This window comes from Physeter macrocephalus, chromosome 2 (assembly GCF_002837175.3).
Source record: "Physeter macrocephalus isolate SW-GA chromosome 2, ASM283717v5, whole genome shotgun sequence".
Taxonomy (NCBI): domain Eukaryota; kingdom Metazoa; phylum Chordata; class Mammalia; order Artiodactyla; family Physeteridae; genus Physeter; species Physeter macrocephalus.
The window spans coordinates 7,547,828-7,561,873 of NC_041215.1; the positions used below are offsets into that span (position 1 = coordinate 7,547,828).

The 14,046-nt window shown below is 58.0% G+C and overlaps 1 protein-coding gene across 1 annotated transcript in view; it reads left to right on the forward strand.

The window, feature by feature from the left end:
• UNC5A (unc-5 netrin receptor A) overlaps positions 1-14,046 on the forward strand; it is a 63,085-nt gene that overhangs the window by 36,383 nt on the left and 12,656 nt on the right. Inside the window, exon 2 of the mRNA XM_024116321.3 lies at positions 10,566-10,787. Coding sequence (XP_023972089.1) covers positions 10,566-10,787 — 222 coding nt within the window. The remainder of the gene's footprint in view (positions 1-10,565; positions 10,788-14,046) is intronic.

Sequence of the window (14,046 nt, forward strand, 5' to 3'; positions counted from 1 at the left end):
GCTGGCGACATTGTAAAAATGCCGATGGGGTCATAAACGGTGCCTGAGCAGTGCTGTTCATCATCCCCTTGGACTTGCGGGGGCCACACCTGGGCTGGGAGCAGGGATAGCTGTGCCAGGCTGAGGCACCAGGGAGCTCTGCAGCCACCAGGGCCTCCAGCGGGCAGGCCGGCCACGGGAGAGGGAAATGGGAGCATGGGGGGCAGCTTGTCTTAAGGGTGCATGTGTGAAACAGTTGCACCATCCTTACTTAGCCTATGTGTTTACCTGGTGAAGGACACGGATGGAAATGGGGAGGGGTGCCTCAGGAGCTGGCAAGGGGCGGTGAGGAGAGGGGTGTGTCCTCCAGCCTCCTGGCCACTCGGAATTACCCTGGATACAAGGCAACCTGAAAATCTGGCCCAGCCCGGCCGCTGATCGCTGTGTGACCTTGAGCAAGTTCTTTCCCTCTCTGAGCCCCAGTTTTCTCATTAGGAAGGCAGGCAGACCCTCTCCCCGCCTGCCTGCCTCCCCCATGTTCTCAGTGCCCTTCTGGCCACCCTCCCGTGGCCTCCCACCCTTCAGGGAACTGTGCCAGGGATCCTTTTATGTCTCTTTCAGCTGGAGCTGCCACAGGCCCTGGCAGGGCTCAGAGCCTGCATGATGATCTCCTGCTGAGCAGTGGTGAGGGGGCTGGGCCAGCACCCACCTGCCCGCCTCTTCCAGGTGAAAAGTGGAGGAGGCCTGCCGTGCACACACACACCACCACCAGAAACACCCACAGCACACACACTGCACCAGCAGAAGATTCCAAAGCAGGAAAAAGCCTTCCTTCCCTGGTTCTCTCTGGGCTATGCGACCACATAATTACCCTGGATTCCATTCTATTTAATTGCAGCTTATTAAATTCTAACCAGCCAATTATCAGCCACAATTACAGCTTAATTCGGGGACACAATAGCTATTTTATCGTTTGTTAATCAAATGCTTATTTAAGCCTCAGCTTTGTTAACTATTTCTGTGGTCCAAAGCAAGGCCCTGCAACCAGAAGGGGACCTGGGAGGGGTTCCCTGGAGGCCTGTCCCCCACATCAAGCACTCTCTCCCTGCGCACCCTGATAGTTTCTAAGTCCCCTTCACTGGTGGGTTTAGGGGGTCTTAGCAGTGGCAGGAGAGTGGCGCCCAGTGTGGGCTCTGGCGTAGAGCTGGAGGACCGAGTTTGTTCATTCATGAATTCAGCACATGTTTATCAAACACCTACTATGCGCCAGGCCTGGGACTGTAGCTGTGAACAAAACAAGCTGCTGTCATGACACGTTTCAGAGGAAGGGGACCTAGACAATAACCAGCAAACAAGTACACAAACAAGATGACTTCAGATAGCGGTGAGTGCTATGAGGAAAATAGACTGGGAAAGGGGGACGTTGCTGGGTTAGAAGGGCCTACTTCAGGGACTTACCTGGCGGTCCAGTGGTTAAGACTCCACACTTCCACTGTAGGGGTGTGGGTTTGATCCCTGGTCAGGGAAATAAGATCCCGCAAGCCGCTTGGCACGGTCAAAAAAAACAACAACAACACAAAAGAAGGGCCTACTTCAGACACGGCAGTCAAGGAGGGCCTGTTGGAGGAAAGAAAGTTGAAGCTGAGACCTGAGGGTTTAGAGGGGGCCAGCTGTGGAAGAGCAGGGGGCAGCGTATTGCAGGCAGAGGAAAGAGCAAGTGCAAAGGCCCTGGGGTGGGATGAGCTTGGAGGGTTTAAGAAGCAGAGAAGGGTCAGCGGGTAAGCCAAGTGAGCAAGGGGTGGTGTGGTGGGTGGGGCCAGACCTTGGTCCAGGAAAGGCCCATAACTCCTGCCCTAGGCTGGCCTGGGCCAGGAGGCGTGGAGAGCACACCTGCCCTCTGTGTCTGTGTGACCTTAGGCAAGTCGTGAGCTTCCTGTTCCTTGTCTGTGAAATGAGGGGCGGGTAGAAGTCACCTGAGTGCAGATGCCAGAGGACAAGGCACACGGGTGAGGTGGCAGTGTGCCCAGCCCCAGCTGCCTTGTTCTTTGCAGTTCAGCCTGTCTGCATGTCCTCCTCGTGACGCCTGTGTCTGTCCTTGTGACCAGGCCCCTGGAGCCCACTGGGGAAGAGGGTGACTTTCCTCCGATCTTGGGGAGGTGGCTGCCGCTTCTGTGACACTTTCGCGCACACGTTACCATAGAAACCAGAGTGCCGTTCATGCCTGTGTGTGAGCACGGGTCAGGGGAGCAGCCCTCCCTTCCAAGGGACATCGTGAGGGGCTGTCACCCCACCTTGCCACCTCCACTTCCTGCGTGCTCCCCGACAGGAGGGCCTGCAGTCGTCCTTTCCCTTGTTCTCTGACTGTGCGCTGGGGTGAAAGAGCCTGGGCTCAGAACTGTCCCTTCCCTCCCTGAAGTCCTGAGATGTTTGGAGCGACAGCCAGGGAGAGAGATGACTGAGGGATAGACCATGGGGCCGGGAAGCGAAAGAAGAGAAGCACTGGTGGACGCCTGGAGGCCCTGGGCAGGATGTCGTTCCTGACCCACCTCGTCCTGGGGCTGGGTCAGTGCTATTTGCCCCAAATGAGGAAACTGAGGCTCAAGAAACAGGGGGCGGCATAGGGGTCTGCAGCAGTCGGTGAGCCTCGGAAGCAGCTGGTGGGCAGAGCAGAGTTTTTTACGTGATGGATTTGGAAGAATTCTGGGGCGCACCCCCCAGCTTGCTCTGGCCTCGTGGCACCCTGTCGTCACCTCCAGGCAGGTCCACGCCTCTGAGTTGCCACCTGGAACCTCAGGGTTCTTCGTGTGGCCCCCAGATCTGTTGTCTTGGGGCCTCCTGCCCACCATTCCTCCACCCCGCCGCTGTCTGTGTGTCTCGAACAGCAAATGCAGATTTCAACCCTGCTTATCAGAGCCTCCTAGTGAAGCTCCCTCATCATTTTTTTGGCTGCGTTGGGTCTTCGTTGCAGCGGGCGGGCTTTCTCTAGTTGCAGTGAGTGGGAGCTACTCTTCGTTGAGGTGCGCGGGCTTCCCATTGCAGTGGCTTCTCTTGTTGCAGAGCATGGGCTCTAGTCGCACAGGCTTCAGGAGTTGTGGCTCACGGGCTCTAGAGCACAGGCCCAGTAGTTGTGGCGCAAGGGCTTAGTTACTCCGCGGCATGTGGGATCTTCCCCAACCAGGGCTCGAACCTGTGTCCCCTGCCTTGGCAGGCGAATTCTTAACCACTGCGCCACCAGGGAAGGCCCACATTTAAAAAATAATAACGAAGCCGTCTCAGGCCACAGTGGTATAGATGGGCAGGAGTGCGCAAATCCCCATTCCTCTGTGTGTCTGCACCCCTTCTGTCCCCCACCACTGTGGCCATGGCTCCCAGCCCCCTCTGTCTCCCCTTGACCCTGCACATGAGCCTCTCCACAGTCCCCTTGGTCCACCTCCCCACGGTCCAGCATGGGTGTTTCTAGAATTGATTGATTGATTGATTGATTGATTGGAAGGTAAACAGAGCTGGCTCCCAGCCAAATTTGAGTGTGTGTCTCCCCACGGTCCAGCATGGGTGTTTCTAGAATTGATTGATTGATTGATTGATTGGAAGGTAAACAGAGCTGGCTCCCAGCCAAATTTGAGTGTGTGTCCTCCTCTTTCAGCCCTCCTTTCTGGGCTCTGGTCCCAGTCAAGGTAATGATATTCAATATTCATTCAACAAACACTCGCTGGGCACTCGCTATGTGTCAGTCCCTGGCTAGGCTCTGGGGATGCTCAAGGGGTTGGGAGAGATGTCACCATTCAGTCCCTGCCCTCAAGGCACTGACAGTTTGCATGGGGAGACAGATTCATAAATGGTGACCATATGATGCGGGAGGTACTGAGGCGAGTTCGGCCAGGGACTGTGGAAGCTCAGGGGAGGTGTAGCCAGCTCTGTCTGGGGTTCAGGGAAGGCTTCCTGGGGGTGGGGGGTGTTTGAGCAGGCCTTGAAGGATGAGTAGAAGCCACCCAGGCAGAGAGCAGATTGGGGGGTAGATCAACGCAATGAAAGGATCCTCATTCCAGCTAGCTTTAGGCAAAGAAAGGAATCCAGGGGTAGCTCTGCCTTCTGGCTTCTTGGGATCCCAGGCTTTCAACACAGGGAGGAGTCAATCTCTTTCTTCCCTGGTTGTCTCCATTCTCCAAGCCCCTGCTGCAGACCCGTGGATGGCCTCCCCTTTCACTTGGCCTCCTATGGCCTGCAAAGCCTGCAGGACTGGCCCAGCAGAAAGAGAGGTTCTCTCTTCCCAGCAGCCCAACCCAAATCCCGAATTCCCATCTATGGGGATGGAATGACCTTCCTGTCTGGGAACTAGTCAGTGTAGTATACCCACCTCTGGGGCCAGAGATGGGGTCAGCCCACCGGGACCGAATGACTGTATGGACTGAGTAGGGTGAGGGCCAGGCATTCCCTGCAGAAAAGCAGGTACTGTTAGCCAGACGGGGGAGGGAGGCAGGGTCCCAAATAGAGTATGCACAAGCCTTTGCAGAATTGCAAGTAGTCTAGATGCCATCCTACATACTTGAAGGGAGGCCCTAGAGGCAAGGCCAGGTAACAGCTTAGGCCCTGGGCCAGTGGAGCCGCGAATGCCAGGTGAAGGGAGTGGTGTGCCATCCTGTGGACTCTACTCTCCCCACCTGGGCCTGTGGAGCAGGACACCCAGGCCGCAAGCGGACCGACCAAATGCACATCTCCAGGCCAGGGAGCCAGGGAGACTGGGAGCATAGGTGCCCAGGGGTGAGGGGGTGCAATGCTGGGTGGACAGCCAGGAAGAGAAAGATGGGGGCTGCCAGGCCCCCAGCCCCCTCTCCCTCCTCCACCCCACTTCAAATACAGAATATTTCTCAGGGAAGTAACGGAAGCAGGGACTTGCTGCCCCTCCCCTTTGCCGTTGACACAGACCGGGGCTGTTGGAGGGATTAAAAAGGAGCCCCTGTCAAGTTATGGACGGGGCTCAGCACGACTGTTCTTGAGAAGCAGTGCTCACTACTCTCAGCTGAGTGAGGCCAGATGACACCCTGCCCCCAGCCCTCCTACCCTGCTCCGTGAGACTGAGTCCTCACTCAGAAAACATGAGTTCATTAATAGCTTGATTAATCACACCTCATATTTTCATGGTGCTTTGAAAAATAAAACATTTGAAAGCACTTTCATACCCACCCTGGGCCTCAGAGTTACATGAGTAGGCCTTATCATCCTAGGCTGCAGGTGAGAAAAGGGGGGCTCAACCTCAGAGCAGCAGCATGTTGGGGGATGGCGGAGGGTAGGCTGGAGCACAGAGCCTCTCCCTGCCCACAACTCTGCCTGTGGGCCTCTCTGAGCTCTCTCTGGGTCTCCCTGCAGGGCAAGAGTGAAGGGGGCCACCCTTAGGCAAATCTTCTGAAGTTCAAGGGAAAAAAGGGGGCGGTCATTCAGTCACTCAACAAACACTCCATCAGTATCCAGGTCAGACCTGGGCTCCTGCTCTGAGCGAGTTCACAGTCTAGTGGAGGAGGCAGCATGCCTAGTCCTGAATATGGCATGTACCCTGGAGGAAGGCTTAGGGGACAACGTGGGCACAGGGCCAAAGTGACAAAGAGTATGGATCCAAGAAGGCCTCCTGGAGGAGGTGGCTTGTTGGCTGAGACTGGATGTCTGGGTGGGAGTTCCCAGATAGACCTCATGGGACAGGCCTACCATGGTCCACTCCACAGAATGCCTCCCCATCCAACTCTCCACTGCCACCCCTGCCACCCATTCCTCACGCAGGGAGATCTCAGCATTCCCCTGCACACAGCCCCCCAGAGGCTCCTCACCCCTTCCCAATAAAACTCCAAGATCAGGCCGCTGCTCCCTCTCTGACTCACCTCCTACTCGTCTCCCCCTGCCCTGGCCACCCTCCTTACTATCCTCACAACAAACCCAGCTGCTCCCTGTCTGACAGCCTCTGCTGTTCCCTTCTCCTAAAACGCTTTTCCTCCTGGCCTTGGCCCTCAGGGGTCCACTTAGACATCACCTCCACAGAGGAACCTGCCCCAAGCCCTCTTCCCCTCTAGAGCCCTTGCACCCACACCCTTTATGAAATAGCACCCCTTTTTACCTGCTTCAGAACCCTAGGCAACTTCTGAATCCTCTATTTTCTTTTGCTTCTCCATTTTGAATGAAAGCGTCTGAGAGCAGAGGATGTGTCTGTCTTGCTCACTGCAGAATCCCAGAACAGTTCCTGGCACTCAATAAGTATTCACTGAATGAATGCAAGAATGAATGAATGAATACATTTCAGGTCATAAGAGCACCATGGGAGGGGAGGAAGAAGGTAGCATTTGTCCAAGGCCCATTACCCAGGGGTCTCTTATCCCCCTTTGGCCCCCAGCCTCCCTACACACACACACACACACACACACACACACACACACACACACACACACTCTCTCTCTCTCTCTCTCCCTCTCTCTCTCTCTGACACACACACACACACACACCCTCTCACACACGACGTGGTCTCCCTTGCTATCCCTAAGAAGACACTGTAGGTGGGGACTGCTAGGATTGGGGCTCCCACCCTTCATGGGGCAGCCAGAACAGGGGTGCCGGCTGGGGCTGATCGGGCAGCCAGTGCCCTTCTGAGACGGCGGGGGCCAGCTGGCCAGCCCCAAGGCTCACTGGGAACCGGGTTCCCACTTCAAGCCCTGAGCGTCCATACAGCCCCATCGGCAGTTCTCAGTGACCAAGTTCTAAGGGATCTGCTAGTAAATGAAAGAAGTCTTCTAACTGAATTCCAAGAGGGCGGCTGGGCAAGTAAGAGAGACTTGGCGAGGGTGTGGCGGACGGAGCTTCTGGCGAGCTGGGGGGTGGAGTTCGGGATACAGCAGGGCCTGTGTGACCAGAAGGCCTCGCCCCTGCCTGCCCTCCCGCAGCCCCAGTGCATCTGCTTTGCAAAGCCTTCCTCCCATGCTCATCACCTCACAGCCAGAAGGGAGCAGAAGTAGACACCCAAATCCAAGTCCCCATTCGCCAACACCAGCGCTAAGCAGCCTCAAGCTGGGCAGACCTCAGCCACACGCTTGCTTCACCTGTGATAAGAGCTACAGAACCAGTGAGGACAGGTCCTAGATGCAGAGGGGGCAAAATGGCATGTGTGGTTTCCTGAGAGAGTGAGGTGGGGGAGTCCTCTTTCAGAAGAAGTGATGATAGAACTGGGCCCTGAGGAGAAGGTAGGAAAGTGCCGGCAGGGAGAAGGGGGCATTAGGGAGTGGTGGTGACTGCAGTAAACTAGAGTCTGTGCCCTTTTGAAAACATCATATATCATTTGACACTGAGCACGCACTGCTTGGTGTTAGCTTTTTTTTGGCGGTACGCGGGCCTCGCACTATTGTGGCCTCTCCCGTTGCGGAGCACAGGCTCCGGACGCCCAGGCTCAGCGGCCATGACTCACGGGCCCAGCCGCTCTGTGGCATGTGGGATCTTCCCGGACCAGGGCACGAACCCGTGTCCCCTGCATCAGCAGGCGGACTCTCAACCACTGCGCCACCAGCGAAGCCCTGCTTGGTGTTATCTTTGATAGACAAGTACAGGGTTTCATGTCAAAGGGAAAGATAGCTCATGCTAGTGGCCTGCAACGTGGGGAGGGAGAGACCCAAGGCTCTCACTGTACTTTAGTCCAAGTGAGAGACCTAACTGGGACGGTGAGGGGGGTGGGCAGATTGCAGGTGCCGACCACAAGGGTGGAGGTCATGTAGTGGACGAAGGGGCCAGAGGGAGGGGAAGCCAGCTCTGGCCACCCAGGAAGCTTCCAGCAGCCCCAAGAGGGGCTGAATTTACCCCCACCCATGGCCTTAGAGTGTCCTTGCCAGCGGGCATAACTGCAGCCTGGAGGGGGCCCCTGGGTCGACCCAATAAATGCCCCCCCAGGGGGATGGGGAGGGGAGACCATGCCAGCGTGGCATGGCGGAGACCCAGGAGAAGTGAGCTATGTCCCTTATTGGTCACAGTACATTTATTTTTCATTAGCAGTTAAATGCAGACATGAGGGATTGTGCTGGGTTCAGCGGGCAGCTGACATGAGCAGTGCTTGGCGCAGTGATCGATAGGGAAGTCGGGGGGGCCATGTGCCCTCTCCCTGCCCATACCCCCAGCTGGGACCCCTGCCTACCCAGCTCCCAGCCAGTCGGCAGACACAGACCATCACACTGAGCCTCTGTGAGGCGAGGCGTGGGCAGGCCTGGAAGCTGACACTGAGGTCTCGCATGACCTTCTGGAGCCTGTGATGCCTGCCCCCAGCCCCCTGTGGGCCCTGCTCAGGGGTCAAGCTTAGCCCTCCTCTGTGCAGCCCTGGGGTCTGCAAAGATGCCGTGGCTTCCCCAGGAAGTGTCTAGAGAGGCTCCTGGACCTACCAGGCCCACACTTGGGAGCCCACCCTTCTCCAGACCTTGGGAGGCCTGAGCCCAACTCAGCCTTGCCCCGGCTGAGCCCGCTGCCTGGGTCAGGGCTGCTGAGTGGGTCAGAGCTGCTCAGTGACAAGTGAATGTCATAAAAAAGGGTCAGGTTGTGGGCCCCCCAGAGTCCAGGGCTGGAGCTGAGGGACTGGGTAAGTGACTTCTCCCTCAGGCCTCAGATTTCACATCTGTAAGATGACTAGATGGCTCCTCCCCTCTGCCTGCATATCCCCACCTTCCTCAGCCTAAAACAGAGACCTGAGGACTGGCAGAGCCCCATGGAGGTGGTTCAGGATGGGGCGGGGCAGGACAAGGAGAGCTTGTCTTCCGAACTGAGCTGCAAGCGTGGTTCCCTGGCAGCTTAGCCTTCATTACGGAGCAGCAGAAAGTGCAGGGGGTAGGCGGGGAGACAGGCTGGGGAGAGGCCAGGGCGGGAGGAGGACGGGTGGATGTGGAGGAGGAGGGGTGGATGAGCCCACTGCTGCAGACACTGAGGGCAAGACACCTGCTGGCTCTGTGCCTCAGTTTCCTCATCAGTCCCCACCCTGGAAGAGATTGCTAGGAGTTACTGAAGGAGATGGAGTCCTTTGCCATTGTCAGTGCAATAGCACTGGGTACGGATAGCAGCCAACATTTACCAAGCACTGTGCCTTTTTTCACTTCATCCTCATGATAGCCCTAAGAATTGGGTGCCATCCCCCATTTTGCAGGCAAGGAAACAAGCAGGGGTTACCTGAAGTCACACCAGGTTTCTCAGCCTCTGCAGACATTCCCAGCTCACCCACCCGGTGCCTACGGGACCAGGCACAGATCCCCTCCCCAAAATCACAGTCTTGGGGTGGAGAGGGCAGACTCCCACACTGGAAAGAGAGGGTCCCTGTGCAAGCAAGAGAGAAGGGGCAGAATGGATGCCCCCTGGGCCCGAGGAGCCAGGCCTCCCTGTTAGAAGCCCTCCACGGGTTTTGGGCTACCCGTAAGGAGGTAGTGGAGCCAGGAGGCCGACTGCATGAGGCACCTCCAGACTCCCCCATGGGGCAGACAGGACCTCCATAGATGTCACAGACAACAAAATGGGTAACCCACCTAAGGTCACCACTAGCAGGGAGCAGATGGGTCTCTGAAGCCCAAGCTTTTCCCTCTTGATGTCCAGAGTACCCTGTTGGTTGTGAGTATGTGTTGGGGGAAATCACTGCAGCCCTGAGAGGCCAGGCTGTCAGGGGCCTGTTTGGTGGGTGTGGAGGCTGAGGGCACCCCCACTCTCCATCCTCCCACTCCCTCCCTCCCCGCCCCTCCCCACCCTCTCAAGGGTCCTGCTGGTCGAGCAGAACGTCAGACTGCTGTGGGGGGTTACCTCCACCAAAGCCTCAGAGCCAATTACCTGTGTAATTAGCAACAAATGACTTGTGGGATGGCTGTGGTTTGCAGTTAAAATTAGAAGGAAACCCATATTCTGGTCTCCTTGAAGGGTGGGACATGGCCCTGGCCCCTGAGGCTCCCAGACACACCCTCCTGGCTCCCACCCTCCCCGGGACCCACCCAGCAGCCCAGGTTCACCCCAAGTCGCCCCTCCTGGGGGCCTCTCCTGTAGCACTGCCACCAACACCCCTCATATCTGCACTCGCCACAGCCTCCTCCCCTCCTTCATTCACTTGGTATTTTTTCAGCACCTACTACATGCAGGGGCCAGGAATGGGGAGCAAGCCGGAAGCAGCCCCCGAGGCAGCCAAGGCACCAGAGGAAGAGACTCCTGCCCTCCCTAGCCCCAGTTTGCCCAGGGCCCTCTCCCTCCCTCCCTCTCTCCACCCCCATCCCCACCCCCCCACCCCCGGGGCCTTCCAGGGCAGTGGGCTGCCTCACCAGATCCCTGAACTTCTACCAGGGTGGTAATGAGCCCTGACCACTGCTGTGTGCTGGGACTTCCGTATTTGTCTCCACAGGGGGCTGCTTCTTCCCCTATTTTACGGAAGGGGACACAGGTTTAAGGGAGGCATTCAGCAGCCCAGCCTGCTGGGCTGGAAGTGGCAGAGCCTGGCCCCACTGGCTGCATCCTCTTGGCTCGGTCCCAGCCCCTGAACAGGCAGGTAGCCCCGGGAGGGCCCCGCAAGTCCAGCAGAGGCCCCAGCTCACCTGCCCCCTTTGCTTCTGCTGCAGGGGCCCAGCAGAGTGCCACAGTGGCCAACCCGGTGCCCGGCTCTAACCCAGACCTGCTTCCCCACTTCCTGGTGGAGCCCGAGGACGTGTACATCGTCAAGAACAAGCCGGTGCTGCTGGTGTGCAAGGCCATGCCCGCCACGCAAATCTTCTTCAAGTGCAACGGGGAGTGGGTGCGCCAGGTGGACCACGTGATCGAGCGCAGCACAGATGGGAGCAGCGGTGAGACCAGGCTGGGGCGCCGGGCAGGGTCACTCGAAGTGGGAGCGAGTCTCAGCCTCAGAGGCAATGGAGGCCCAGAGAGGGGCCTGCCATTGCCCCTGCTGCATGCCTGTGAGCCGAGGCCAGGGTGAAACTAACCACTCTGTGTGCACCACCCCAGGTCCCCAGGAGAGACAGGACTCCCACACCTGGGACCCACTGTGTACACACCAAGGCCTTCCCTGGGAGGCCCACCCTCACCAGACTTCATCACTTGGTGGGGGAGTGAGTAAAAGGGAAGCCCCCCAAAATGCCCCAGGGAGCTCTGTGGATTGGGGGGGCGGGCAGGACCCTGCCGCTGCATCTGAGCCCAGGCAGACCCAGAGGCAGCCTGGCAAGTGGTGCCAGCAGAGAAAGGTTTGAAAAGAGTGGGTCCCAGATGATGGAAGGGCTCACGGACCTCACATTCCGTGATTGTTTTCTTTGTGCATCTATTGGTTCATTCGTTGGTCCGTTCGTTGGCACGTTCCCTGAGCACCCACCCTTGAGCTGGAGACACAGCCCCACGGAGATGGGGGCAGCACAGTGACCTCTCACTGAGTTCTGGGATCTGTGGCTGCCCAGGGAGGCTCCTCGGGGAAGGTGATATGTAAACCTGGTCAGGGCCAGAAGAGGAGAAGGGCGTCCCAGGCACCCCCAGAAAGGGACACAGCACAAGCAAAGCCCTGGAGGCAGATGGGCCGGCGTGAGGGTCGGGGCTTAGCAGGGAGGGTGTGGAGTGCGTGCAGCGGGCAGTGGTGCCATCCTGGAGCCTCACCCGTCCGACTCTGGAGTGAGGTCACAGTCCTGTGGGATTTCAAGCTACCGAGTGACATGACCAGAGCTATGGGTGACACTCGGGGCCAGTGTGGGGGGCTGACAGGAGAGGCAGACCCAAGAAGTGCCCCTTCGATGGGACACCTCATTCCCCACCTCCAGCCCTGGCCTTAGGCAGTAGGCAATGGGGATGGGAGCAGAGAGCCATTGTTTGGGTTCCCATGCTCCCCGAGAGCAGGCCCGGCAGAGCTAACAGCCTCTCCTCCTCGCTAACTGGACCCCAGTTAAGCTCATTTCCTACCCCTTTGCCTTGATGCTTTGTGGAGCCCACACACATGATGAGCCCTCAGGTTAAGTCCTGAGCCCTTTCCCACCGAGGCTCAGCCAGCCTGAGACACACAGCCCACAGACCCTGTGCCCGGTACAGCCACTTGAGTGAGGCCTGAGTCACAGGGGCAAGAAGGTGGCACCCAGAACGGCTCACACTGATGCCAAGGGCAGGCAGGGGACCACAGGCCCAGAAGGGTGGCCCATGCTCCTGGTGGGAGGGACTGGGCAGCCCAGGAAGGATTCCCGGAGTGGGGGTGGGGTGGGGTGATAACATCCAACCTCAGTCTTAAAACCAGCTGGAATGACTGTTTATCAGGCCAAAGGACAAATGCAGGGAATGGCAGGCTGGCCAGAGGCCCAGGTTTGGAGTGGCAGAAGTGGGGGTCGAGGGGATGGTCAGCGAGACGAGGAAGCTGCAGCCACACTTGCACTGTGGGAAGCTGGTGCCAGGTAGAGGGAGACTGGAGGAGGGGCCCTGCCCTGGTGAACTCGGAAGCTCTCACAAGAACCCAGATGTGAGCAGATGAGCCCTGAGTTTCATCAGCATGTGATTTAGTCCTCAGAGCCAGCCTGTCCTATTACAGATGGCTCTGACTCGTCCAGGGCTCCAACCAGGCGTTCTGGTCCACAGAAGTCACGCCCCATCCTCCCCTGCCAGGGTCACCAGGGGCTGGTCTTCTTCCCCGCAAGTGTCAGCCCCCTAGTGAGTGATTCCTGCCCAGGTCCTTGAGCCCTGCATTGTCCTGGCCTTACACACACCTGCTGTTGGCAGCGTCCTCCTTGCAGTCCTCAGGTCTTAACTGAGCACCTGCTCTGTGCCAGGCCTGGGTGAGGTGCTAAGAATTTAGCCCACAAGGCTCTTGGTGCAGGTGATCCAGCTCTGCCTCCCACTCTCAGGAGGGGAATGCATGGGGTTGGTGCCCTCTGCGGCAAGACCCCCTTCCCTCCCTGGGCCTCAGTTTCCTCATCTGTAAAATGGGGATGAGGATGGCCCCCTTGCAGGTTGGTGGGGGAAGCTGTGAGATCTCTCACACCCAGGTGGAGCCCAGCCCCAGGTCTTTCCTCTCTCCCTACCCCCGCCTAGGGCCCAGCACCACTTTGCAGCATTATGAGTCCTCCTGCTGCTGAGGTAGGTCCCCCAAGGAAAGGACAGGTGAGGAAGAGCAAGCCACAGCCAAAGACCTGTCTCCCCACAGCCTTGAGAGCCTGTCCTGGAACCTCTTGGAAGGCGCCAGGCCAGCCCCAAACTGCTCACACCTCCCCTTCCTGGCTTCCCACATACACCCCTCCTTGTCTCCTGCCATCACGAGGTCTGGAATCCATGGCTTGGCTGAGACCCAGGCTCTTGCCTACATAGCAGTCACAGGCCAGGCCAGCCCTCAGCCCACATTCCCCAACAGGCTCTCCTGGCCTTGCTCCCTTCAAAGCCAGGCAGAGAGCAGAGCTCACGGGGACACGTCCTACCCATAGCCACCAGGGCCCCCTCCTGCTCTGAGCATCCAACCTCAGGCCTCCCATGGCCTGCACATCTGAATTTTCATTGATCTTATTGACTTCTCAACCCAAAGCCATTGAGTGCTTTGAGGCAAAGAGATAGGCTTCTCACTTACCCACAGACAGATGCCCAGGCCATGGGCGGCACCGCCATGCTACACACAGACCCAAGACCCTGAGCCAGGAATGCTCTGTGGTCAGGCAGGTATGACGGGGTCAGAGGTCAGCCCAAATCTGCAGCCCCACCCATTTCTGCATGGGGGTGGGGATGGCAGGGTGGACACCCCAGGAGAGAGCACCTGATCTCCCCCTTGCTCGCCCCCATTCCCCATCCAGAAGGCCAGGGGGAGGGGACCGAAGCCTGAAATCTCTTGAACCCAAACCCACTGATAGTGTAAAAGCTGGAAATTTGCAAAACCAAGCATTGGAGTCTGGTCTGGGAGTGTAATTTATCATGTATTAAACAAACTGACTGGTTATTAGAAGCAGTTTGGTAAGAAGGTACCCTAAGCCCTCGCTTGCCCTCAGAGCCCCCTACCCCCACCCCTCCGCCTCCCAGAAACTCTCAGCATGCCCACACCAGGGCCTCCCCACACGCCCACAGCGCTCACACGCCTGCACACACCCGACATGCTCCTGG